Raw genomic sequence first — 27,443 nt, forward strand, 5'->3', positions numbered from 1 at the left:
AATCCATAAAAAACGGACCGAAATTCGCATCTCGTTCTGCAGCAAAAACAGAAAAGTTCACAGAAATTCGGGAAATCTTTAATCTTCACCGAAATTCGGTGATTTCCCGGCGAGAAACGAATCCGTCTGTGGCCTCGTCGTGCTTGAATCCTTCCTTGGTCGACGTGACCTCGCACCATCCACTGACCGGCGGTCCACACGTGATGACCCTGCTGAGCAGCAAAATTCAACGCCCAACCTACAACCTGTCGCACTTCATTCCCTTCCATGTTATTTTAATTCGAGGGAGCGCTCTCCGCGGTTGCCACGCGCCCACGCCACGCGGTGCACTTCATTCCTGTGGACACAGACAGACACATGCACATCGCTCCGCTGTGTTTCGAAACGGCGTGAGAGTACCTCCAGCTGTCCCTATTCCAATATTCAAGATCTCCAGCGGTTCGTGATATCTCGTTTATCTCACGAGCCGGTTCGTTAACAAACCGATCTAGCTCGTTAACCAACCAAAATAGATTTATAACTCAGCTCATAAAAAATTTAAACAAGTCGATCCAAATCGAACTGAACTGATCACGAACCAAAGCCATAAACATTTAGTCCGGCGCGCAGGCGGCGCTTCTCCGCAACCTTTTCCTCTGTTCTATAGTACTACAACTATAGACGCACGCGCGTACAACAATGAACGTTTTTCTCTCCTTGTGCTCCCACAAGTCGCAGAAGGTAACGTCACCCGTTACGAGAGTGAGTGCCCGCGGCCGGCAGCCGCCGCCGCCGTGCCTGTGCGTGCGGTTGCGCTCGGCCATTGAGAAAGCGAAGGGCGAACGAAGGCGCGGGGCAGCTCCGCAGGCCGCAGCTGAGGGGGAGGGGATCCGCGACGTGGACATGCTGCTCGGGCCTCGGTGGTCACTCGAACTGGATCGCTGTGTCCACCTCTGATCTCTTCATCCTCGGGTCGGGACTCCTCTGTCTCCTTGCCCTGTCCCCAAACAACCTCTGAATAAAGGGTAACTACCATTACGCCATTCGCATAAAAAAAACTGAGCCTGCCCGCCCGCCCGCGCGCTCCGCTCCGTGAACTATATCTATCTATCACCTGCTGCTCCAAGGAGGCGGACAGAGGCAGGCAGGAAGGCACTCACTTCTCCAGGAGCCCGGAGTCGGCAGCAAGAGAGAATGGCCGCCGACGCCGCCGCCGCCGCCACCCTTCGTACTGCTCTCTCCCAAGGTGCGCCCACACACCCGCTTCGCCATCCCCACCGCCGACTCCTTGGCTTGTTTTCTCCGACTCCGATCCTACCTACCTAGCTAGTTATTATAGCCTTATAGCTTGTCGACCTCATAAATCTCTCCACGTAGTTCTTTGGATGGGTCGTCCGTCGTCGTCGCTAAGATAGGAATAGGAGGATTAAGAACCTCTCCGCTCGGTCAGGTTGAGCTTGGCAGGCTAGAACTAGAAGCTTGTGCCCTCGCAATTTTTTATTTTTTTAGCTTTCTTTCTGCCAGCGCAGATCTCCAGGGACTATAGTACGTTATCGTTTTGGTTTTGGAGGCTGGTTGTTGACCATTACCCGTCCCAGCAACCAGTGTACCATATCTAGCTGTTCAACGCATCTGACTCCGAGGCCGACTACATCGGTTCAGCTGAAGTTTACCCTGAATACCGTTTTATTCTGTAGATTGTATTATTCGCAGAATAAAGTTTAAATATAGATATAGATATAGATATAGATATGGATAAGCTACTGAAGATAGTCTGACTATAACATTTTAGTACTAGTTCTTCGAAAAACAAAGTATTGTCTGTTTCTTCGGATAGTTGGGGAGTATCGGATATAACACGAAGGTCAGGAACCATGGATGCACCCATGATTGCATAAAAGTTCTTTTTTTTACGGTTTCAGAAGCATGTTTAGGTTCTTTCACCTCTGGGTTGGAGTATGACGGCTTCAAATGCTACACCAAAGTCGCGGAGGGGACCATTTTTTAGTTCCTGATCGGGTATAGTTGGATACTTCATGAATAAGTGGTTGGGTCGTAGCTAGGCCAGGCATTGAAAGCTGGCCGACATGTTTTTGAGAATTATTATATTCAAAATGGACCGGGTTGAATCTCACACATGTTTGGGAGCTAAAGGTGAGTATATGGCTGAGTTGGGCTATGGAAGGGCATTATCAGTGGCGGAGCGCTCGGTATGCCGAGCTATGATGCTCGCCATACCTTACTCCATCCTCCATCGTGAGGAACCGGTGCTTCAGGCTCAGACAGTAGTGGACAGAGAACACCAAGGTCGAGAGTGAGATGGCAAGGCGAAGCTGTCGATGAAGCGCGTCTCCTCACTCTTCCATGGCGTCGTCCGCTGACCTCCTCTTCATGCCCTTCTAGTGCGAGCACTCGTCGATTTACTGCCTTAGTGCCTTGCACTCAAGGCCTTTATGTCCAACTCACCCCACCTCCCATCCGATGTCTCACTCTTCATATCCTTGCCACAGACGCGCCACAAGTCTCCATCGACAGTTCTGCACTCACACTGCTCTATAGCCTAGACCCATAGCGCTCATGCCTCGCGCCCCACCCTACCTCAAAGTCGTGCGCAGCTCCGCAACCCTACACGACGACGCCTGCATTACCTGGCATCTACAGTTCTCCACTGCCATACCTTGCTTTTCATTTCCATACCTCGCTTTTCATTTGTGCTCCGTCACTGGTCTGTCTGATTTGATGACTACATTTAGACTTGTTTGGATCCTTATTTGAAGTAATTTTTTTAGATAATACTCCATCCATCCTAAAATAAAAATTCGTTTTTACCTTTTTAGTTGATTTATACGATAATTAATATATTTGTTTTACTCTCTAGATTCATTATCATCCATTTAAACATAGATATAAAAATAAAAAAACTAAAATGATTAATATTTTGAGACGGACCGATTGTTCCGGCTTCAACCCCATCGAAGACAAGGTATCAGTCGCAAATTATTGGAGAGAAATATCCGTGGTTATAAATTCACTCGCAAAAGCTATAGGACATTATGACAGAGTTTGGCATCATTGACCAATCCTAAAAAAACGATGACCGTCAATAGGAGTCAAAAAAAATTGCATAGCTACTGTCCTACTGACTCCAAGTTTTGGCAAGCTAAAATCTGCATCTCCTGTTGACCAATAAGTCACTGCAATCGTGCCCAGAGCCTTAGCCACTATGTCCCCTGAATACAACCTGCATGAAAGTTTTTAGTCGACATTTCTAAAAAATAATGTAATTTCTTGATAGCAGTACGGCCCAACATAACGTAGAAGCACCTATCAACAACTTTAGCATATTATATCGCTCTGCTAGCACACTTTAATGGTTACAATACATCATTTAAATTCTTTGGCAGTTGAGTTCCAAATGTAAAAAACACGCCAAAGAAATCTTACAAAATAACATTAAAAAATATGTGTTGAATGGTTTCCACGTGGCGAAAAACAACATATTTTTACCATCAAGTCAATTCCTTCTCGCTAGGTTATCCACTGTGAGGACAACAGTTTTAAAATACCACATAAATATTTTATTCTTTAGAGCTAGTTTAGAAATTTAAATCCACTCGCTACCAGACACAGCTGCTTTGCCGAATGTTTCAGGACTCAGGAAAAGACACTTGGCAAAGAAGTTAGTTTGTTGCATAGCTAACGGTTGTCAACTATAGACGACTACTAACGGCAGTTTACCCCTTGTTTCGTCGAGAGCTTGACGATCGGCAAAGAAGCCTTTGCCGAGAGTCATTCTATGACGAGCGCTTGGCTCTCAACAAATGGGGGGTCTGTGCTGAGTGTGGCACTCGACGAAGCAAGTTTTGTCGAGTGTCTGATAAATTGCACTCGGCAAAGATCGAGACACTCGGCAAAAAGCCGAATTCCGGTAGTACCTTCGGGGTTAGTTTTTCTCTCAATCCCCGAAAATCCCGGAGGGGATTTAAGTTTCCAAACTAATTCTTAAAGGTACTTTTTGTTCTCCAAATTTCATTGTTAGGAAGTCTGGATGTTGTTGTTGATAAGAAACTTATACATATATTTAACCGAGTAATGTCCATTTTTTCTTTAAATTCCAAATAAGCTTACCAATACCTACTGTAATTTTAAAATCATAATTGTGGCAACTAAGTGCTGCAATTCTAGTAGTTTGTTTCCCACCGTATTTAGAACATTGGCTATTGTTGCTTAATTTCAATGAACAATATTGTACAAAAGAGGATATTCATTTAAAGACGGGTCACGATCCATTTGTCCTTTTTTTAAAATTGTTGTATTTGGTTTGCCTCAATAGTTTTTAGTATAGAATCATTGTCCTAAAATTTACTCTGTGAAGAGGTAGCATCCCAACATGAAAGTCCCCCCGGAAAGAGCCATCGTCATCTTTGATTAAACTCTAAAATACCTTCTCCTCCGTTTTTTTATTTATCACGTTTTAGTTAAAAAATAAACTAATGGACGACATATATTTGAAAATAGGGAAGTATCTGATAAAATTCTGGGGGAAAACCATCTAAGTTCTGGTGCTTTATCATTTTCCTTTTGGAATATTGCCTCTCGCACCTCTTGGTTAATAAACCAGACGCAAACAGTGGAAAGGGATTACAGCAATACTGACGCCACAATGCTGCCGCCACACCTGCAACTCCAGCACAATCCAGGCTCATCGCCGTGGACATGCAGATCATGCTCTTGGCCTTATGCGAACAACGCGCATCTCAGGCTAACAAAAATGCATGCTATGACCAGACTTAGTCTAATACTTATCGTGTATATCACGCACTGACGTATCACACGGCATACTGGCCTCTCGCGCTTGCGTATATGCCGAGTCAACAGCAGCTCACACGATTTCTTGATTTGCCGATGCATACACAAAAACAGAATTAAACATGCAAATGCTAATGGCAAGATTGTTTCTAACAGCAACAGGGCAAGAGCAGAGAGCTTCACTGCTGTGCACACCGAAGCACCGAGTTGCTGCCAGCAGGAGAAGCTTGAGATTCACCACTAGGGCCAGCTCGAATGCGGGCGCCAGTGTGAGCATCCCTAAGCAATGGTATAACCTCATCGCCGACCTGCCGGTGAAGCCACCGCCACCGCTGCACCCGCAGACACACCAGCCTCTGAATCCCAGCGACCTCTCCCCTCTGTTCCCCGACGAGCTGATCAGGCAGGATGTTAGCGGCAGATAGTGGAGATAGATCCGAGACAGGAATTGGAGGTAGGAAGCAGGAACTGGGGATTCAGGAAGATAGCAAGAGATTCATAGGAACAGAGGAAGCAGAGGTTAGAGACGAAGAAGAAGGTATAGTTCTGTTTACAGTCTGAATATCTCCCTTGTCCTATGGACGATCTCCTCTAAATACTCGTTCAACTGGCTCACGACACAAAATTACATTGCTGACCACTCTGGGCCGCTCAGCTTCACAATTGCCGTCCGGGCTCGCTCACTCTGTCCCGGCCCAATTGTCTTTATGTCCTTAGACGTAGCCTGTATCTGTCACTGGATGCCTGACATTCCCCCCTCTTAAGATTTGGCTTGCCCTCAAGCCAAAAGCATCACGAACTTGAGGTCGAAGACCATTCTGCCCGGATCCCATGGAGTTAGCAAGCCAATGATCCATATCAAATATTTACCACAACTGATCATTTGTGTCACTCCAATAGAGGCAAGCATCAGATGAAGCTCATGAAAATTATAGCCATTAGCCACTTCTAGCATTTCTGATAGTAAATGTCTTTCTATGTTGGTGGCTAACTCCTGTGACCAAGACTTGGGCAATAGAATATTAGGAAATGAAAACTGTGCACCACAAAATATCTCAACTGATGATGAATACTTGAGCTTTCTGAAAAATAATAGACTGTTCATGCCTGTAATTGCCAATAAAATCAGCTGTGATATGAACTGAAATTGTCTAATTATGCTAGCTGAGAAAAATTCACCATGTGACTGCTGCCAATATATTGGTAGTTCAGAAAATAGAAACTGGGTTAATTCCTGACCATCCCAAGGAGCAAACATATCAGCTTCAATGAAATGTCCATGGAAGTGTTGCAAACTCAGTAGATCGAAGCCATAGAATATCATGTGCATCCTCTCATTGTGTTGAATGAAGTAGCAATCAGGAGCAACGATTAGCCACACCACACCTCTGTCATGCTGACTGTATAAATGAGTAACTCCAGAAAAATTCCTAACAGTCCAAGTAAACACCATGACACCCGGAATCGAGCAAACAATGGCTTCCTTCAAAACACCAGGTCGACCTCCATATAATATGCCTTCTCCCATCACATCTATGCAGGTCTGGTGCTGTGGCATGTTTAGTGCAATCTTCATTGCTTGCTGTCTTGCTGCATTTAACACAGCACGAGCTTCAGAGAATAGTCCAAGCCTATCTGTGTTGCCAAGAGATCTCATCCAAGGTTTACGGCAATGAACCATTTCTAAAGCACAAAGACGTGATGTCTTTATCAATTCATCAGGAGAGCAAATGGCGTCAACAGGTAAATGACTTCTCTCATCTTCTATAAGTATAATGTTGAACATTGCAGGTGTTGAAGCCAATCCCACCTGTAGGATATCATGTCCAGCAGCAGTGATTCCATGAGTGACTGCATTCTGTAATTTGTGTGCATAATTTCGTGAATCATGTCCAATATCGTGGCTGAGACATTTGGTCGAACACTCGAGGGGCGAGCTGCTGCTGTCCGTCTTCAGCTTGATGATGGTGAAGTCGTGGAAGAAGTGTCCGTCGAACCTGCCAAAGGCGACCTTGGCACCAATCAAGGTAGGCGAAAGCTTGAGGTACTGCAGCAGCAGGCACCCGATGTGCGACTTGACAGGGTCGAGGCGGGCGCACAGGAGCGTGTCCAAGGGCGTGGCGAGCTGCTCCTCGATGGCGCGGTCCTCGCCGTAAGTGTCCTCGATGCCGCCCGCCACGGTGGCTGCGTCGTTTAGGTCCATCACGAACGGCGCGTCGCTGCCGCGAATCCCCTTGAGCGTGCTCTCCATGTCGCCCGTGGCCGAAGCCGAAGCGCACCACCACCAGGTTGTCGCGGCTGCTGGTCCATCGCCGACGGACGCAGCGAGGGAGGCGTCGTCGAGCGAGGCGCATGCGGAGAGGTCGAGCCGCTCGAGCGTTAGGAACGCACGAAGTAGGCGCGGAAGTGGCTCGCGTCGGGGCAGCCATAGCGCGCGACGGTGCACGGCCTCGGCCATAGCATGCTCGGTGAGCCCCCAAGTCGAACAGGTTGTGGGCATGGCGAAGTTGGTGTTGCTGTGCGCGAGTTGAGACAGCGCAGCGCCGCCGCTACCATGGACGGAGTTGTATGAGCCATATTCGATGCCGGTGGCGATGAGCTCACCGGCGTGGTGGTTGTCGAGCAACGCCTTGTCCGAGTGGGAGGTGACGAACGCCTCGTCGGGGTCGGAGTCGCGCAGGTTCGAAGAGATATCGCCGTCAGCATCACAACCCTCGAAGAGCCCGCCCCAGTTGTCGGCGACGACAGATGGCGCTGCATAGTACTCCTTGCCGTCATCGAAGCACCCGCCCCAGTTGTCGGCGATGACGACGGCCCCAACAGCCGCAGTCGGGGTGGGCGGCATGCTGGCGGATGTGTCGGAGGATTGGTGGACGCTGAGCAGTGTGGGCGGAAGGTCGAGGTACGCAGAAGGCGAGAAGCGCCGGTCCCAGCGAACCTCCAGCTCGTCGAATCGCCGGTTGAGCTCGTCGAGGATGAGCTTGAAATCGAGCGACATGGCGTGGGCAAATTGAAGTCGAGGATCGAACGAATCTGATACCAATTGTTAGCGGCAGATAGTGGAGATAGATCCGAGACAGGAATTGGAGGTAGGAAGCAGGAACTGGGGATTCAGGAAGATAGCAAGAGATTCATAGGAACAGAGGAAGCAGAGGTTAGAGACGAAGAAGAAGGTATAGTTCTGTTTACAGTCTGAATATCTCCCTTGTCCTATGGACGATCTCCTCTAAATACTCGTTCAACTGGCTCACGACACAAAATTACATTGCTGACCACTCTGGGCCGCTCAGCTTCACAATTGCCGTCCGGGCTCGCTCACTCTGTCCCGGCCCAATTGTCTTTATGTCCTTAGACGTAGCCTGTATCTGTCACTGGATGCCTGACACAGGAGGTCACCGACGAGCGGTTCGTCGACATACCCGAGGAGGTCATCGACGTGTACAAGCTCTGGCGCCCGACGCCCCTGATCAGGTACCCTACGACCTCTTTCGTGCTGGTCAATAGCTGCTGCTGCTGCTGCTAGCAACGCTCGGGCAGAGTATGGTGTGAGTGAACACAACCAATGCTGCCAACGTTCAGGGCCAGGAGGCTGGAGAAGCTGCTCGGCACGCCGGCGAAGATCTACTACAAGTACGAGGGGACCAGCCCGGCGGGGTCGCACAAGCCCAACACCGCCGTGCCGCAGGCGTGGTACAACGCCGCGGCGGGGGTGAAGAACGTGGTCACCGAGACCGGCGCCGGCCAGTGGGGCAGCGCGCTGTCCTTCGCCAGCAGCCTCTTCGGCCTCAACTGCGAGGTGAGCGAGCGCGCATTTGTTTCGCGCCGCGAGACCGCGATGCCACCCCTCTGTCCGTGGTCCACTGACTGATTGCGCGAGCAAGAAATGCAGGTATGGCAGGTGCGCGCGTCGTTCGACCAGAAGCCGTACCGGAGGCTGATGATGGAGACGTGGGGCGCCAAGGTGCACCCGTCGCCGTCGACGGCGACGGAGGCCGGCAAGAGGATCCTTGAGGCGGACCCGTCCAGCCCGGGCAGCCTCGGGATTGCCATCTCCGAGGCGGTGGAGGTGGCGGCCACCAGCGCCGACACCAAGTACTGCCTGGGCAGCGTGCTCAACCACGTCCTGCTCCACCAGACCGTCATCGGGGAGGAGTGCCTGGAGCAGCTGGCGGCGCTCGGCGAGACGCCCGACGTCGTCATCGGCTGCACCGGCGGCGGGTCCAACTTCGGCGGGCTCGCGTTCCCGTTCTTGCGCGAGAAGCTGCGCGGCAAGATGAGCCCCGCGTTCAGGGCCGTGGAGCCCGCCGCGTGCCCCACGCTCACCAAGGGCGTCTACGCGTACGACTTCGGCGACACGGCCGGGCTCACGCCGCTGATGAAGATGCACACCCTCGGCCACGGCTTCGTCCCCGACCCGATCCATGCAGGTTTTCATTTCTTCACGCGCTCTCTTGTTGCCTCCTCGATTACTCTGCTGTTTGTTCTTCTCCTCCTCCTCCTCCTCGCTGATCGAGGCACTTCGATTCGCAGGTGGGCTTCGGTACCATGGAATGGCACCTCTGATCTCGCACGTGTACGAGCTGGGCTTCATGGATGCCGTTGCTATACAGCAGACTGAATGCTTCCAAGGTATCCTACTCTACCTTTTGCAATGGCAACGAGACTTGTCAACAAGGAAATGGATGAAAGAAGAACAACACCGTAATGTTGACGCCTTGTTTTGTTGATGAACTGTGGAGCAGCTGCCTTGCAATTCGCCAGGACGGAGGGCATCATCCCGGCGCCGGAGCCGACGCACGCAATCGCCGCGGCGATCAGGGAGGCGCTGGAGTGCAAGCGGACCGGGGAGGAGAAGGTCATCCTGATGGCCATGTGCGGGCACGGACATTTCGACCTCGCCGCGTACGAGAAGTACCTGAGGGGAGACATGGTCGATCTCTCGCACCCGGCGGACAAGCTGGAGGCCTCCCTCGCTGCCGTGCCCAAAGTCTGACGGCGTTGGAGCCAACAGCACATGCGACTGGAATGGGACGAATAATCCATTGATATCGGCTTCTTGAATCTTGTGGTCATCCATCGCCCATCGGCAGTGGGATACTTGTGTTCCTTATGAAATGAATGAATAAAATTTCAATAAAAGCATTAATTTTATCATATTCATGGATATGTTTGAATGTTTGATCGTTCTTTTTTAGGGCATTAGTATTTGGTACAGCATACACTTTCAAGTTTGAACTCTAAACTCCACTTAAAAAGAAACCTGGTAGCATCTCATACCTAATATACCAAGATTTACTTCCAAATAGCACACTTTTAACCGCTTTATTTGTTTGAAAATACTTGACGATACAACAACAACAACAACAACAACAACAACAAAGCCTTTTTGTCCCAAGCACGTTGGGGTAGGCTAGAGATGAAACCCCATATGAAAACCTCAGAGCTCAACCCCCAAAGAACAGAAAAGGGAAACAAAGGCAAAGGAGAACCGAAAACAACGAAACAGGGAAACACATAAAAGAGATAAAACCCACAATGACCAGCAAGATCTAAAATGGACACAAGAAAAGGTCAAACGATTAAGGAGGAAAAGCGAAACTATCAATCAGGGTTCTGGCACGTGAATTGCACACTTCCACCCCTTCCTATCTGCGGCGAGCTCTTTGTCAATATTTCACTCCTTCAGGTCTCTCTTCACAGCCTCTGTCCACGTCAAAGTTGGTCGACCTCTACCTCTCTTCACATTTTCGGGACGCCTAATTATTCCGATATGCACTGGTGCCTCTTCAAAATTGTTTTCCCATTTTGACTCTATATAAACCAAACAAAGAACAGTACATGGATGTTTTAGAAATTAGAAAAACTTTATAGGACATGTTTCTCCTTTCGCAAAATGCGACTCGTCTCATACTGTAGTTCAATCAGGCCTCCAGGTCATCAATGTCCAGACACTTTTCCTGATCCGGTTTAGGTGGGTGGGTTAAGTGCACTTCCCAATCGAAGATTCTCGTCTCGTTTCACTTGCATTTAGTTGAACATTTTAAGTAGAGAAGAGGAAGGAGGCAGGGGAGGCAGATAGGGACATAACTAGTTGCTAAGCCCAGTCAGTAGCTGGAAAGAAGAAGTGAACTGGTTGAGAGGAAGAGAGTCTTTGGAGGACAACAGCGAAGGATTTCAATCAAGAATTTACATAGATAAAGAGTTGATAGTTGATGCTAGTGATGCACAGGGGAAAACGCTACTATGCTCCATGAATTTCGTATGAGTTAGTTATTGGCTGGCGGATCCTCAGCTTTAGCGAGTTCACTCGTAGAAATGTCCGTTTGATTGCTCCTCGGGTGCTTCCTTCTTTCAAATCTAGATTTCCTAGAATCATACCTTCGTCCATTCTTGGCAAGCCTTCTTCTCTGATGGTATAGATGAAGACACCGGATCCCCATCCTTAGCCAAACCTTCAATTCAAGTCATCCATGTCCAGTAACAACACTCGACACCTAAGCCTATTTGTCGCCCTAAACAAAACCTTCAAAATTAGTCGGCAATTATTAAGCACATATTTTTTTTATTCTTATTACCCAGCAAACGTTTACATCACTTGTCAATCTTTACTCTTTTCACGCACGAATTTTGTGCGTCGTGGGTCACGTGCGAATCGCATAGATCTGTTTTTCTCCACCATATCTCACCTATCAACCAAATAACATAACTTTTACCTTTCACATATGCAACCAATCATACAACCACTATGAGCATCGTGAGATATTAAGGTTAATAATAATATATGTATTGCATATTTCCATAATATTATAGAATATTTATATGTCGTGGTAGGACACAGGAATTATACTGGTATATAAGATGTTTTGGCTCTAGCCTCCCTACACACATAGCAACTTTTAGATCAACCCTCCAACAAATGTTCTATACGACTTGGAGCGAGGATACTTGAGTATAAAACAAAATATATTAGACACCAAATATATTTGCCTGAAAAAATGTGCTCTCGGTCCATGAGCAGATCTAAGTTTGCACTATACCATGTACGATAAGTCTAGGGTAGTTTAAAAAAAATATAAGTACAACCAAAGGAATTCAGCATTTCAGCAACTATTTGTAAAAGTAGTAAATTTGAAAATAGCTCGTATCCTACTTTTGCTGCTTATCCAAATATATTATATTAATAAACAGATACAGTAAATAGAAACCAAAAAGGATTAAAATAATAATTAAGTGTTATAATAAAATAAAACAAAATTATTTTTAATAAAACATTAAAAATTAAGATGTAAATTTAATTTATTTGTATAAATATTAGAAACACAAATATGAAATCGTTTTTTAAATTAGATATATTGATTAATAGATATAGTTAAACAAAGTGCATATAAACAATATACAATTTATTTATCATGGACAAATGACAACAATTTGAACCAAATGACTTTTAGTTTTTTCCTGTCACAACTTTTTCACAGCAGACAACTGGCAAACATCTTTATCGTAGATGATAGCTGAACCAAACACACTCTAAGGGATTGTACAACCTGACACCATGATGTGGTTTTTTTAAGTAAAAGGCACAACTAAGACATGTATAAATACAATGGAGTGTATGTAAACCTTATGCCTTATTCAATAAAACTATCTAAGACATGACTTATTTATTTGGGTTAATTGTGCCGGTAAAGTTGTGCCTTAGGCTTAGAAAACCGAGTGAGAGGTGTGTCTTGATGAAGACATGGTTTCCTCGCTCTTTTATGTTACCCCTCTATACACACGTCAAGACACGATGCGTTAATATCCTTTGTAAACATGCCCTAAGAAAGGGCTCATTTGGTTCGCGTGGGATAAATTTTAGTCTCGTCTCATCGGATGTTTGGATACCTGTTAGAGGTATTAGATGTAGTGTAATTATAAAACTAATTACAAAGATAAGCACTAAATGATGAGACGAGTCTATTAATCCTAACTAGTCTATGATTCTCTCATGTTATGCTACATTAAACATTTGCTAGTCATAGATTAATTATGCTTAATTTTTTTCTTGGCGTTAATTAGTTTTATAATTAGACTATACATATTACTTGTAATTGACATTCAATGTGAACCAAACATATTTTAGTCCAAGGGAGAGGTCATGTAATAAAATGGGGCTAGTAGATGACGACCGAGACGGAAGAAGAAAAAAAATCAGGCAAAGGTTGGCATATTACGTGTTCTGGCCCAACCCACGAGCCTGCGGGTGCCCAGCGTGAATCGGGAACCTGCCGGGCCTAAATAAAATTGGCATCATTCATTCAATTCTGAACCTGGGGCCCGTTCGAAAACTCTGCAATGGGCCGTGCAGGTGCTGGCACGTAGCAGCGTCCAACGGCCATATTCATAACACGAGGCCCGCATGCATGCATGTCCAGTCGCCAAGGGTAGCCCGAAGCAGCTGCGCCTGCGACAACTGCAAGGGAAGCTGTCGTGCATGGTGGTCGTTTGGTGTCTTAATTCCTGGCGGATGCTTAATTTGGCGGCGCAGACATGCAAATGATGCACGGTCACATCATCGCATGTATATATAGTACATACAAGGAGGCATATATGTAGATCACTAGTGCATAGCTAGCCGAAAAACACACACACACGCTCTGATCGTCGCTAGTGCCGATCGAGCCTTTTTACAAAGAGACCGGCCGGATGATGTAGCTTTCATATTAGCTAGCTTTATTTCTCGGTGGAATCCCAGATCATCATCTTCTCCAGGTAGACTCGGGAAAGGCAAACTTATGGTATGTGTGTTTGGTTGGAGAGTCAACTAGGATAGGACGGCTCTATTTTAGTTTCTAAGAATCGAGTCATTTCATTATGTGTTTGGCAAGTAGAACGGAACCGCTATATTTTTTGTTTGGTAGAAGAGTAGAATAGAGCGGAACCGTTCCCGTTTATTGTTTGGTTGGAGAGCCGTATGAGTGTGGAGTGGAGGAGAGAAAAGAGAGCGCTCGCATTCTTATCGTTTTGGTGTAGCGAGAGCATCCTAAATATTTGTCACATATAGACCCCAATATAGCCGTTTCGCCGAACATAAAAAAGTAAGAATAAAGCCGTTCCATTCCTCACCGATCCTCGATCAAACACACCATTAAAGCTAGCGATGATCGATGCCATGTAGTATGCGCCTGGATGTCGATGTAGTAGATGGCCCATCGAAAGCAACCCCCCGGGACGACATACCTAAAACCGGTCGCGTTTATCACGCACTGAGAGCATGCGGAAAAAGGTGGAGGAGGGATCTCGACCGACCTCCGCTGATCACACCCCGTGGCCCGTGTGCGTCGGCGTCGGCGCCGGCTGAATCTGCTTCTCCACCGAGATAAGCAAAGCATATACTTATATATATTGCGCAGGACCGATCATCAACCTCACTCAGCCGGCCGGTCCGGTCCGGTCGGCTTTAGTTTTTGGATCGGGCAGGTCGACGAGGTTATCCTCCTCCACAAAGCAGGCACGCGCGCGCGACCATCACCGAACTCTCTCGCCGTCTCGCCACGACGACGCCACGGGGGCGGATAGCAGGTGTGTGACCGGCCGGACGCAAAGTGGAAAGGCGTGCGCGGCATCTTTGCCTCAGCTCTTTTTCTTTATTGCTAGTACTTCTCTCTGTCGTTCTGCTTTGGTCATTGGGTAATTATCATGTCATGTCATGGCAAACCGACCTACCCAAGACACGTCAACGACCAAGTGGTGGCTGAATAATGTATCATAAAATATTCATACTATACTCAGCTGCCGCTCTTCTCAGGGATCTGCTGTATATACAACAGCAAACTCTTCATGGGCGCGTGGATTTTAGTCTTCTTCCGGACGATCGACCCACCGCTATTATGTGTGTGGAGTGTTAACAAAGCTGTTACCTCTGTAACCTACCTGGAAGATAGGAATGGTTAGCTGAAAGATAGGAATGGTTAGCCGGATAGATACGTACAGTTAGCTTCAACACCGGATAACTATTCACAGTTTTATGTAAATCCTTTTGTGTATTCTAATCTATATAATGAGTGCTGGCCGCCCTGATTAGTGCGAGCCATTCTGTATCTCAACTTGGTAATCAGAGCCTAGGTCATTTTTTCCCACCCACCCTCGCTATGGCTTCCGACTCCATTTCATCCGGTGCTGTCACCTCCAACAACACCTCCACCATCTCCATGCCCTCCATCAGCCATGCCATCACCGTTCGCCTAACTCGCGATAATTTTTTCCTGTGGAAAGCCCAGGTTACACCTGTTCTTCGTGCCCATCGTCTCTTTGGCTACGTCGATGGCTCCATTCCAGCGCCGCCCATGGAATGCATCGAGGGCACCGGTGCTGCGGCGCGTCGGATTGCGAATCCAGCCTTTCTTACCTGGTATACTCAGGATCAACTTGTTCTTAGTTCTCTGGTTGCATCCATGAGTGAAGATATGTTGGGTCAGATGACTCAACACACCAGTTCTGCTGCCGTCTGGACTGCATTGCACGCCATGTTCTCATCACAGAACCGTGCTCAACTTATGCAAGTCCGTTATCAACTCTCCAACGCCAAGAAGGCTGACATGACTGCAGCGGCATACTTCCAGAAGATGAAAGGCTACACCGACACGATGGCTTCACTTGGTCATCCCCTGTCCGATGAAGAGGTCCTGGGTTACATGCTTGCCGGCCTCGGTTCAGACTTTGAACCCCTCGTCACCTCCATTGCCACCCGTGATGATCCTGTAAGTCTCAATAGTTTTTTTGCTCATCTTCTGAGTGCCGAAGTTCGTCTTCAGCGCAACACTTCGGTTGGCGAGATTCAGTCATCTGCCAACGCTGCTTCTCGTCACCACAATGATGCTCGTAGTGGTGGTCGCGGTGGTCGTGGCCGCAGTGCCGCGGGACGCAGCGGTGGACGTGGCCGTGGTGGAAACAAGCCAACTTGTCAGGTTTGTCTCAAGTATGGGCATGATGCTCTTCACTGCCGCCAGCGCTTCAATCACTCATTCCAACCTGAAGACCTGCGTGAACGCACTGGTAATGTCGCGAACACTGGGTCATACAACGTCGACACCAACTGGTACATCGATAGCGGCGCCAATGATCATCTAACCAGTGACTTGGATCGCTTGACTGTGCACGATCGCTACACTGGAAAGGACTCCGTGCAGGTTGCCAACGGTGCAGGTCTGTCAATCTCCCATATTGGTCATACTATGCTTCCTGGCTTATCTAAACCTATACATCTTCGAAATGTTTTACATGTGCCTAATCTTCATAAAAATCTTCTCTCTGTTCAAAAATTAGCCCTTGATAATAATGTGTTTATTGAGTTTCATCCTCATTTCTTTCTTATTAAGGATCAAGCAACCAGGAAAACTCTACTCCGCGGTAGGAGTCACAACGGCCTTTATCCAGTGCCAATTTCCTCTTCGCCACCAGATCATGCTGCCTTGTCCAGTGTCACTGCTCGTGCTGCTTCTGTTCATCTATGGCATTATCGGCTTGGGCATCCGTCCTCTAGTATTGTTCAGTCTGTCATTAGCTCAAATAAATTGGCTTCCACGCCTAGTCCATTGTCACTAGTTTGTGACTCATGTCAACGAGCTAAGATTCATCAGTTGTCATTCAATAAATCTACTCATGTCACTTATGCTCCTCTTCAGCTTGTGCACACTGATGTTTGGGGTCCAGCTGTTACCTCTGTAGGAGGATTTCGATACTATGTTAGTTTTGTTGATGATTTCAGCCGTTTCACATGGTTATATCTATTGAAACAAAAGTCTGATGTTCAGCATGCTTTTTCTTTATTTCAAACCCATGTAGAACGTCTTCTTGATACAAAAATCCAAACTGTCCAGTCAGATTGGGGGGGAGAATATCACCCCCTTTCTCGCTATCTCAGAAGTCAAGGTATTCATCATCGTATTACCTGTCCTCACACGTCCCAGCAAAACGGCATTGCCGAGCGCAAACATAGGCACCTCGTCGAAACCGGCATTGCTCTTCTTGCCCACTCCTCCCTTCCCATGCGTTTTTGGGATGAAGCCTTTCTCACTGCCTGTTACTTAATCAATCGCATGCCCACTCGAACACTACATCACTCCTCTCCTTTGGAATCACTTTTCCATACCAAACCCGATTATATCTTCCTTCGTGCTTTTGGTTGTGCCTGCTACCCAAATCTTCGGCCCTACAACTCCCGCAAACTTTCTTTTCGCTCAGTACAATGTGTCTTTTTGGGTTATAGCTCTATGCACAAGGGTTACAAATGTCTTGACCGCACGTCAGGACGAATTTATATATCTCGTGATGTTGTGTTCAATGAATCCCTGTTTCCTTTTGCTTCTACTGAACCACCCTTGTCTGCATCTACTTCTGCCCCTACTTCAGATGAGCCACTAGCATATAATGATCATATGCGGCGATATAGACTTGAACTGTTAGCATCTGACAGTTCTCCAAAGTGTTCTCCTGTGCAGGTTTCAGGTTGTTCCCAGGAGCCGTTCACAACAACAACGACATCGACTTCATCTGATGTTTCTCTGATAACATTGCCCCTGCCAGCTCCGTGCCTTCCTCTGCATACTCAGACAACTGATGTTACTGACGTCCACTCGCCATCAGCTTCTGAGACCCAACCGCTAATAGAGGAAGTGTCTGCAGCTATGCCCTCCAGAACAGAGGAAGTGTCTGGAGCTATGCCCTCCACATCTACGGTGCTTACTCGACTACGCAACAACATTGTCAAACCCAAGATTCCAACGGATGGCACCATTCTTTATCATCACTCTCGTAAGGGTTTCTTTGCTGCACCCACCTCTTACAAGACTGCCTTGACTGATGAAAAGTGGTATGCTGCCATGAAGTCTGAATTCAGTGCTCTTCAGCAAAACAACACATGGACATTGGTCCCTAAACCTCCAGGTCAGAACATCATCAGCTGCAAATGGGTTTTCAAAGTTAAAGAAAAGCCAGATGGGTCTATTGACAAGTTCAAAGCACGGTTGGTTGCTCGGGGTTTCACGCAGCAATATGGAATTGATTATTTAGAGACTTTTAGCCCAGTTGTAAAACCAGCTACTGTCCGTCTGGTCCTATCACTTGCTGTCTCGTGGGGTTGGTACACTCGTCAGATTGATATCAGCAATGCCTTCTTGCATGGCGTCCTTGAAGACACTGCCTACATGCAGCAACCACCTGGATTTCAGGACATCTCTCGGCCTCATCATGTCTGCAAACTGCACAAAGCTATTTATGGCCTCAAACAATCACCTCGTGCTTGGTATTCTCGGCTAAGCGACCGGTTGTGTCAGCTAGGATTCCATCCCTCAGTTACAGATACTTCACTCTTTGTTTTTTCAGAGGGATCTCTCACTATGTTTATGTTGGTGTATGTTGACGACATTGTCATAGTCAGTTCGTGTTCCCCGGCCATCAAGCAGCTCCTGACTCAGCTCACTAGCTCCTTTCCTGTCAAGGATCTTGGTCCTCTGAATTTTTTTCTCGGTATTGAAGCGGTTTCCAATTCCGGGGGGATGGTTCTTACTCAACAAAAGTATGCTATGGACATTCTCAGACGAGTACGTATGGAGAATTGTAAGCCTGTTCAAACCCCTCTTTGTGCATCAGAAAAATTGTCAAGCTTCAGTGGCACTCCTCTTGGCGACCAAGACACCTTTCTTTATCGCAGCACAGTAGGGGCCTTACAGTACCTTACCCTTACTCGACCAGACTTGTCATTTGCAGTAAATAAGGCGTGTCAATTTCTTTCCAAGCCAACTGATGTTCACTGGGAAGCAGTGAAACGAATTCTTCGATTTGTTAAAGGAACTGCTCATACAGGACTGAAAATCAGAAAATCTCCATCTACCCTGCTGAGCATTTTCACCGATGCTGATTGGGCGGGGTGTGTTGATGATCGAAGATCGACTGGTGGATTCGCTGTCTACTTTGGACCAAATCTTATATCGTGGAGTGCACGCAAACAACCAACTGTGTCTCGATCATCAACTGAAGCTGAATACAAGGCCATAGCTAATGGAACTGCAGAAGGAGTGTGGATTCAGTCATTACTGAAAGAACTAAATGTTATTCAGAACCGGCCTCCAGTCCTATGGTGTGACAACCTCGGTGCAACATATTTGAGCTCGAATCCTGTGTTCCATGCACGCACTAAGCACATCGAGGTTGATTTCCACTTTGTTCGAGAGAAGGTGGCTTTACGCGCACTTGAGGTTAGACCCATTGCGTCAGGAGATCAGATTGCAGACATTTTCACCAAGCCAGCTACCAAACAAATGCTAGACCGATTCAAACCCAATCTCAATCTTGTGGCGACAGGTTGATATTGAGGGGGGATGTTAACAAAGCTGTTACCTCTGTAACCTACCTGGAAGATAGGAATGGTTAGCTGAAAGATAGGAATGGTTAGCCGGATAGATACGTACAGTTAGCTTCAACACCGGATAACTATTCACAGTTTTATGTAAATCCTTTTGTGTATTCTAATCTATATAATGAGTGCTGGCCGCCCTGATTAGTGCGAGCCATTCTGTATCTCAACTTGGAGTATATTCTTTACCAAAATTACAGATTTTGCTCTGTTTCAATATTATATATTTCATTCGTTACCAATAATTATATGTTATTTTTAGTATTTTTTTTTAAAAAAAATGAATAGTTTTACTGCATGCTTAAATATATGTTATGTCCAAATATATATATCAAAAGCTACGAATCTAAAATAATTTATAATTTAAACCAGAGCAAGCACATTGTAATTTATATATTTTTTTAGAAACTTGGCCATAGTAAAGGTCAAAGTCTCAAATGGTGCAAGTACGAGTGATGCAAGGCGGCGGAGCTCCCCTGCGTGTCTTCGTACCAGTGACGACCGAGTCCCGGTACCCTCCCTGCCAGCATGACGGCCCTTGGCCACGGCATACATCCTCTTCCTTTGTCTCCTTTGCCCCCTCTCGTCTCCTCTCCCAAAAAAAATTTGTTGCATCCCTCACAAATGGAGTAGGGGTCCTGATCCCCATCCGCCTCCGCCGTTGGCGGTAGCCACTGCGGCAGCGCTTGCATCAAGGTAGGACGTCCTCGTCACATCATTCTTAGGCTAAATCCCCAACAAAGTTCTCCTACGCTGGACCTATTGTAGACACGATCTGATCTTCTGATATGTATGGTAACTTTGATTGGTGGAAAACTTGATGCTCATGACCTAGAATTCAAACCAAGACTGATTTAAACCACCATGACTGTTATACCGCTGCTCCATTGGTTATCAACCATGCACAACGTGATTGACCTTATTGAGAAGGTTTTTCTACTAGCGAATCGAGAACAAGATAAAAGCAATATAAACTTGCAAGTATGAATGAAGTATATGAATTTGATAAGATGATCAAGTCTTTATTGCAAAGGACTTGTCAATATAAACTAAAAGACCTAGAACAAAGGGCCCTTGTTCACAACAATCGATCTTGGCGATACAAGTGTAGCAAACAATATACGTTTCACAAGTAAAACAAAAATGCAACGAAACCTATAGCCTAACAAGAGCGATGGTGACTATTTATAGAGCCTCGGTGTAGATGATGTTGTACGGCCATGTTGGTCATCATCTCTTTGTTTTGTATCTAAAGGAGTGGTGTCCTCATCATCTTTTCTTTCTTGAATTAAAATTGTTCGTGTCTTAAGTAAATCATCTTCACTAGCTGTTTCGTTAATTGTAGCTTCAGAAGTAGATCATCGTTTTGGTGCTCAATCTCTTGCAAAGGTAGCAGCCATGGTGGTCCCTTGGCAAGGAATACGTCTTCTAACTTAAGCAAAAGGTTAGTACCAACAAGAAGCATAGAAAACTAGGAGTAGGATCAATTCAACATATAACATTTGTACAATATAGCCATGCGTAGCAATGGACAACATGCATAGCCAAGATACTGTGCAACGTGTGCCATCATCCCCATTGCACTAAATAAATGGCATATGAAAGCATGTGGGGAGGGTTATGAAAATCTCATGGAGAAAATTAAACATGAGCATTACCTCCATGGCGAGGATGAGATAAACATTGAGTTTACCTAGTTACACTTACTATACCACCTAGATGATCTTAACAAGTCTCTCATCAACTATTGGTGTTTGTAAGTGGTTTCTTTTTTAATTAATCTCTCTTGTTCATTATCTATATTTGTCATCGCTATATTCTTTTGTACTATATACATAAATGGAGTTGATTAACCACAAAAACAAAGGGGTCTATGATGTTGGTTTCATGGATCCATATGCCATACGCCATGAATCAATTCTTTATGAACCAAATGAAATGGAGAAGAACATGTACATGTTCTTCAACAACCAATATAACTAGATTATGGTACTCTTTTCTTGCAACTTTAAGTGAGTGTTACTATCTTGTATATATTTTATTTTGCTTACTCCATGCTTAAGCATGTTTAGTGTAATTGATGAGATATGTCTATGTATAAATATATAGCTACCACTGAAGATGTTTGGTCACCTATACTTATAAAAGCTATGTTTGTGTCTTAGACTCATTGAGCAAACTGAGAGACGAGTACCAAAGTATGATAAATTTTCTTCAGAGCCTGTTTTGTTCTCACAACATACCTCTATCACCATTTTCTTGGTATTAGGGAAGTAACTCCTTTTATTTATTTTCTTGGGTAGTGCATGTGTAAGGTTCATTTCAAAAAACATAGATGACTAGTTGGCTTTTCTACAGATATTCCACCACAAAGTAAGTACTAGTCTGGTCCCTACATATCTTTATTTCGTTCATTTTATTGTTATAGTATTTGATTCTTTGATGAATCATTTTCTCGTAAAATACTATATGAAATAGGAACCAGGAAACCACTTATCTAGATACTATGTTTGTGTGCACGTCCTCTCGTACTCACAAAACACTTTAAGAACACTAAAGTACGCAAAAAACTATACATATTGTTAATTACCATTATATTGATATATACACACAATAATTATATACTCATGCTTTTTCTTTCATTCAAAGCTTAACTGAAAGATGAATTAGGTCATATGACCAGAACAACTCAGAGCAATGCAAGAGCAAATGGCATGATTTATTTTTGAGCAATTCGTATATTCCAAAGAAGAATATTTTATGACATTAAAATTAACTCATCTCACAAAGCTTATTTCCATTCCCATGTGCATCCCACGTCTAGCTAAAATTAAATTAAAAAAACAAAATGTGGCTCCAATGGGATTCGAACCAACAACCCCTCAAACAAATGTGCTCATAGCTACCACTACACCACATATGTGTTTATGTCAATATTTGTTACAGTAAAAATATCTACTACATCTCTCCCAAATCCCACCTGCTACCCTTGCACAATGTGTAGTAGTAGATAATTATCAACGAGATTACTGAATTATATTTTTGGACGAAGACATTAGTATTTAAAGAAAAGCCTTGCATGCAATTTCTTTTGTTTTTATAATATTTTCAACTTAAATTCCTTTTTTATATGCGTGACATTTATTCTCCATAATATTTTTTTCATGGATCTGATTTGTAAGTCATTTTCATAAACCAACGCCAAAGAAGAATCCATGTTTCTTACATGAAAACCCCGAACAAACACCACTAGCAGGAAGTGCTCGCGTTGGCATTGCTCATCGACGACGAGAAGAAGCTTGCACTACACCAAAATAGTAAACTTCCTAGAGCCTAAACCCTAGGAAGTTAGCCCTAAACTCTAGGAAGTTAGCTAAACTCTCGGAAGTTAAGCTATCCCGTCGGAAGTTTGGCTCTCAGAAATTTTTTGTCGGAAGTTAGCTTAACTTCCTAGAGCCCTCTAGGAAGTTAGCTAACTTCCTATAGCCAAAGAAGCCTCTCGGAAGTTAGTAGGTTCTCGGAAGTTAGTAGCTTCACGCCGTCAGCGCTGTCAGCTGATTAACTTCCTACGACTAACTTTCTACGGCTGACTGTAGCCCTAGGAAGTTAGCTGGCTAACTTCCTACGGCTGACTGTAGCCCCTAGGAAGTTAGCTTCCTATGGCTGACTATAGCCCCTAAGAAGTTAGCTAGCTAACTTCCTGCGACCCAATAAGCCTCTAGGAAGTTAATTTGACCAACATTACAGATGTTGTTTATTTTTATTTTACACCACATTCCACATCATAACAAATATATAGCACAACATATTTTTCACATAAAACATCTCACACACAATCACATAACAATATTAAATCCATAGTCTCATCAATTACATTACAAAAGTCTCATCCATAGTCATAATAAGACACATCTCATTCAGTACTAATAAGAGAAAATATCTCATACATAGTCATAATAAAAGTCTCAAGTATGAGAACACAATAACATATAGTAGGACACTTGTGCGGATGCTTGCATGAAATAGCTGACGATCCTATGGACGTCGGACACTGTGTGCACTCCTTCATGCATGTAGCTACAATCGATTGGGAATTCATTAGCCCTCTTAATAATTGTGGACATTTTACGACAACCCTCGCGCACGCTCGATCCACTTAGTATTCAGCACTTTACGGATTTTTTCCCGTTCCAATTCAGAAATCTGAACACACACAAAAAAACAGAAAAAGGGTATATTTAGCCATGGAATGAAACCCTTATTATTACTCAAAAGGAAGATTAGCACATCTTTATTATGAGGGATAGTCTGATAGAAGTTTACTGTAAATTAGGGATGGCAGATATATATCAAAATTCAAAAGTTATCATTATCCCAAGATTAATGCTAGACAAAGCACAGATACAAAGATATGACTCAAGGGATGTTGGCAACCATTTGAACAGTATAAACATAGTATGCAACAGAAGTCACTTGATTGAATTGTAACAAGTATAAAAAGTATCAGGAGAATTAGGAAGATAAGCGCCAAAGTGATGTACCAAAGAATGAGTAGTTGCTCTTCGAGAAAGGCCAACATCCTGGATTATGATTATAGCTTCGCCTAAACCTTCCGCAAGAATCAATTGAGAACATAAGGCTTTTCCTGGATGTGTAACTATTTGCACCACATGTGTGTCATTGGTAGAAGCATCTAGGGAGCATGTTCCACCACACAATCAGATTTTTCTGTGGCTCAAATGTATAAGAGCATAAATAGCAAAGGGGGCTTAAATTACTTCAGACCATGAACAGGATATACAAGAAGTGAGCAAAAAGTTCACCTGTGCTTCAGGATGGAAAACTAACAAGACATATTCAGGGGTGACTCTTAACGAAGAAACAATCTGTATAAACATAAGCTGAGTGAGACAAGAACTTTATCGAAATTGATAAAAAGTATTCAAGCGAAGAGAAGATGAATTAGCGAAAAATCTTCCATTTACATGTATACTCGCAGCAGCTAGACGTATATTTCTTCTGTTGGAGATTACAAGGGGTGATGCTTGCAATCTATCTGGACCACGGTCAGCTTTCCTAGCAGCTTCCAATATATCAAGTCGGTTTTCTGTACAGTCAACGGAAACCATTTAGTAGGCTGGGAATAGTACAAAAACTTTCAACACGGACATGTTGTACTTTTAAGGATTATTAAACTGAATTTTAATGAAAAGAACAAGAAAGTACCATTTTCATTTGCTATCAATGTTATTTCTGATGGGAAGTAACAAATAACAGTGAACTCTGATTTGGAAATTGCAGGCACAGGATGATCTTTACCAACCATGTTCCCACGTGAAAACAGCAATTTCTAAAAAAAGTGAATTAAATTAAATATATTTCAGTGAATCAATTCACCAGAATATATTGCAATACGCATATCATAAACAAAAATGCAAAGATCCATTTGAAGTACTTACATAGCTCACTTTGCTTAGGCAAAATACTCGATATAGTCCACTAGATAGTTTCTTCACAGCGGTAGAACTAATAATATGAGCTGCTGTAGCACGAACATCAAAATCTTACAGAATCAAACCAAAATCGGTAATATAATTAACTTGGTGCTCTAAATCGAACCTGGACTGTCCTATCACATATTCTTTGTGTGGAGAGGAAGTTATGTTTATTTCCTAGAGGTATCAGTTGCCTCTCGGAAGTTATTTATTTCCTATGGTTTGTTATAAAAGCTGTAGGAAGTTAAAAAACCGTAGGAAGTGTATGATTTTGGTGTAGTGTTGGTGACTGTCAGTTCGACCTCTAGAAGCAGTCCTACGTGTTCGCATGCGCCGCTGTGTTCGGTAAGCTCCGGCGCAGCCGCCGCTTGGACGTGGTCCAGAGCGGTTGCACCATGCTGTCCATCTTCAAACAGGGGGACCTCATGGTCGTCCCCAACGCTGGCGACTCTCGGGTTGTTCTAGGCACCACATCCGACGACGGCGCTGTCACGCTGTCCAGCTCATCATCCATCTGAAGCTCAACCTGCCACGTAAGTCGCTACTGGCCGACCATGAATTCTTGTGCGCTGGGACGACGGTCGTTGCTGACGTTGTGTGAGTGTCCTCGAACAAGATGTATGCAGAGGAGTAGCACATCCGGTGGTGCAATGACTAGGTGTACTACCTTACTGATGAGCCTGGGGTGCAATTCGTTTGGCAGCCCAGCCAAGAGTCATCGGTACTCGCCATGTCGTGCACGTTCGACGACTACTATATCAAGGTATGTGGCGTCATCTTAGCGCCAGAGGTAACGCAGAGGAGGATCGACAGAAATGACCACTTGCCATCGTCAGGGTAGCTTTTGTGCCGGCCTGCCTTTAATTCTCTTCGCAGACACATACACTTGCCTTTTTTGTTTAAGCAAGCGTGTATGGTGGTGCGTACCTGATAACTAACAATGTACGAGGGAACTTGTACCGGCAGGTGTGGCACGTGCTCTTCAATGATGAGACCATGCAAATCGTGGCATATATTGAAGTCTGCATGATACTGATGGTTGCAATGTAGTAGTGAAACAGCTAAATTAAAATAACAAAATTTATGTATGACCAGGATTACAAATGAATTATGAAACATTTTCTTATAACAATATAAGACACATTTTGTATATAAGTTATCATGTTATTATTTGTTCCCGTTGCAACGCACGGGCACTCACCTAGTATATATATATATATTCATCACCCAGTATGATGGATCCATGGTCCATCACCTGGATCAAGATGTGTAATTAGACTAGCCCACCAGAGAACCAACTGCACCAGGAAATTAACCAAACCAGGGAACCAATCGTACTAGCCGAATAGGACTTAAAACGGGCCCACACGTGTTTAATGAGACTAATCTGTCCACTGCTCATAGCGCGCAACAAATTCAATCATTCAAGGTTTACTTTAGCCAGTTAAGGTTTGCTTCAACATATAATAGGAACAAATATTCAACTATTCAGGGTTTGCTTCACTCATTCGTTGTTTTTAAAATGTTACAAGGAAGAAACATTCGGTAATTTGAGATTTACTTCACTCTTCAACGTACTACAGGAACAAATATTAAACTATTTGAGGTTTACTTCAGGCATTCATTGTTTTTTAAAATTTTAAAAGGAAAAACATTAAGTAATTAATTCAACGCTTACTTGAGCCATTCAGAAATATACATTCAACAATTAGAGGCGATGGGTCAAGGACGGGAGGCGACAACTGCAGCGGATGAGTGGTGGAAAACAGGAACTCGAATACTCGTAATAGTGGTCCTGATCCACCTACTTTTTTCTATTCTTTTATTCTAAAGCACAAGCCATTTTTATGCATGGGGCATAAGAGTGGACAATCTATGTTATCGAAGGAAGTAAATAACAACACTTCAGCGTTTCGGTCTACCCACCCTCATTCAGTAAACCAATAGGATTGCAGCATTGGAATTAGAGTTGGCCAGGTCCTCTAAAAAGAAAAGAAAAAACTACTTAGACTTAGAACTTAGAATAGAGAAATGCCATTGGTTTTCTCGTACTACGATATCTTTTTTTTGTTTTTGGCCATGATTGTGCTGCTCCTGTGAAGGCTAGTGGGAAAGCTCACCGTTCGTTGTGATGAGTGGGGGCCTTGTATCTGTATTCGGATCAGCTCCTTAACATAGTTTCCTGCTTGAACCCTGGCTGGGAGCTGGGAGAGGTGTCCCACTGTGCGACAGTGAGGAATTAAAGACATTAGGATATAGCATAGGATCCGTGCAGCGGTGGATTGGACCGTGTCGGAGAGGAAATTCTCCAGCCGGGTGGTGGAGTGCACCCGCCCTAAGTCCTAAGATGCGGAGTGGGGTTAAGCGTTTTGCCTATTGGAGATTGGAGGGATGAACACAAGAACACGCAAGGGTTTAGAGTGATTCAGGCCGCCGGAGCGTAATACCCTACTCCACTGTGTGTTGTATTACTTTTGAGAGCTTGAGTTGAGTGTAATCCTGAATGACTTGTGTCTGTCCATGTTCACGTCGCATGCCTCCCGTTTTATAGTTCAAGGGGGGCATGTACAAGGGTTCTGAGCCCCGACGCGTGGGCCCAGGGACAAATGGAAGGTTGGAACTACTACTTGCCATGCTCGTGTAATCTTCGTGTGCCCTGACACCCGAGATCTGCATCGACTCGGTGCGCAGGGGGAAGCTTCTCGTATAAGGGACGGGTACAGTGCACCGCGTAGCACGAGCGCACTGTTTCGACAACGGACTGAACT

General features: G+C 44.9%; 1 protein-coding gene and 1 long non-coding RNA gene across 6 annotated transcripts; one reads left to right on the forward strand and one right to left on the reverse strand.

Annotated features, from left to right (window-relative positions):
* Positions 1-815: 815 nt before the first annotated feature.
* LOC109623449 (uncharacterized) lies at positions 816-9,944 on the forward strand. Of its 5 annotated transcripts, XM_035962402.1 has the most exons (9): positions 816-1,004; positions 1,107-1,225; positions 4,945-5,326; positions 6,330-6,815; positions 8,177-8,259; positions 8,368-8,584; positions 8,678-9,215; positions 9,319-9,417; positions 9,531-9,944. In XM_035962402.1, exons 4-9 carry the CDS (start codon positions 6,750-6,752, stop codon positions 9,779-9,781), a joined length of 1,254 nt encoding a protein of 417 aa, XP_035818295.1. In that variant the 5' UTR covers positions 816-1,004; positions 1,107-1,225; positions 4,945-5,326; positions 6,330-6,749; the 3' UTR covers positions 9,782-9,944. The 5 variants fall into 5 exon arrangements, with proteins under 5 accessions (XP_035818295.1, XP_020399423.1, XP_035818296.1 ...); XM_035962403.1 differs by having other exon boundaries at positions 821-1,225; positions 6,330-6,531; XM_035962404.1 differs by lacking the exon at positions 4,945-5,326 and having other exon boundaries at positions 821-1,004; positions 6,330-6,531.
* A 14,201-nt stretch (positions 9,945-24,145) lies between these two features.
* On the reverse strand, positions 24,146-24,718 carry LOC103638765 (uncharacterized). Its single transcript, XR_559018.4, has 3 exons — positions 24,640-24,718; positions 24,407-24,530; positions 24,146-24,287 (listed from the first exon to the last, which is right to left on the reverse strand). It is a non-coding gene; the product is annotated as an uncharacterized lncRNA (long non-coding RNA).
* Positions 24,719-27,443: the final 2,725 nt, after the last annotated feature.

This window comes from Zea mays, chromosome 9 (genome assembly GCF_902167145.1).
Source record: "Zea mays cultivar B73 chromosome 9, Zm-B73-REFERENCE-NAM-5.0, whole genome shotgun sequence".
Taxonomy (NCBI): domain Eukaryota; kingdom Viridiplantae; phylum Streptophyta; class Magnoliopsida; order Poales; family Poaceae; genus Zea; species Zea mays.

Bases quoted from the DNA above. Each gene is read 5' to 3' on its own strand.
- LOC109623449 (XM_020543834.3), top strand. From the start codon at position 6,750: ATGATGGTGAAGTCGTGGAAGAAGTGTCCGTCGAACCTGCCAAAGGCG. The intron at 6,816-8,176 runs GTAGGCGAAAGC...TGCCTGACACAG, and splicing joins CGACCTTGGCACCAATCAAG to GAGGTCACCGACGAGCGGTT. The intron at 9,216-9,318 runs GTTTTCATTTCT...TTCGATTCGCAG, and splicing joins CCCCGACCCGATCCATGCAG to GTGGGCTTCGGTACCATGGA.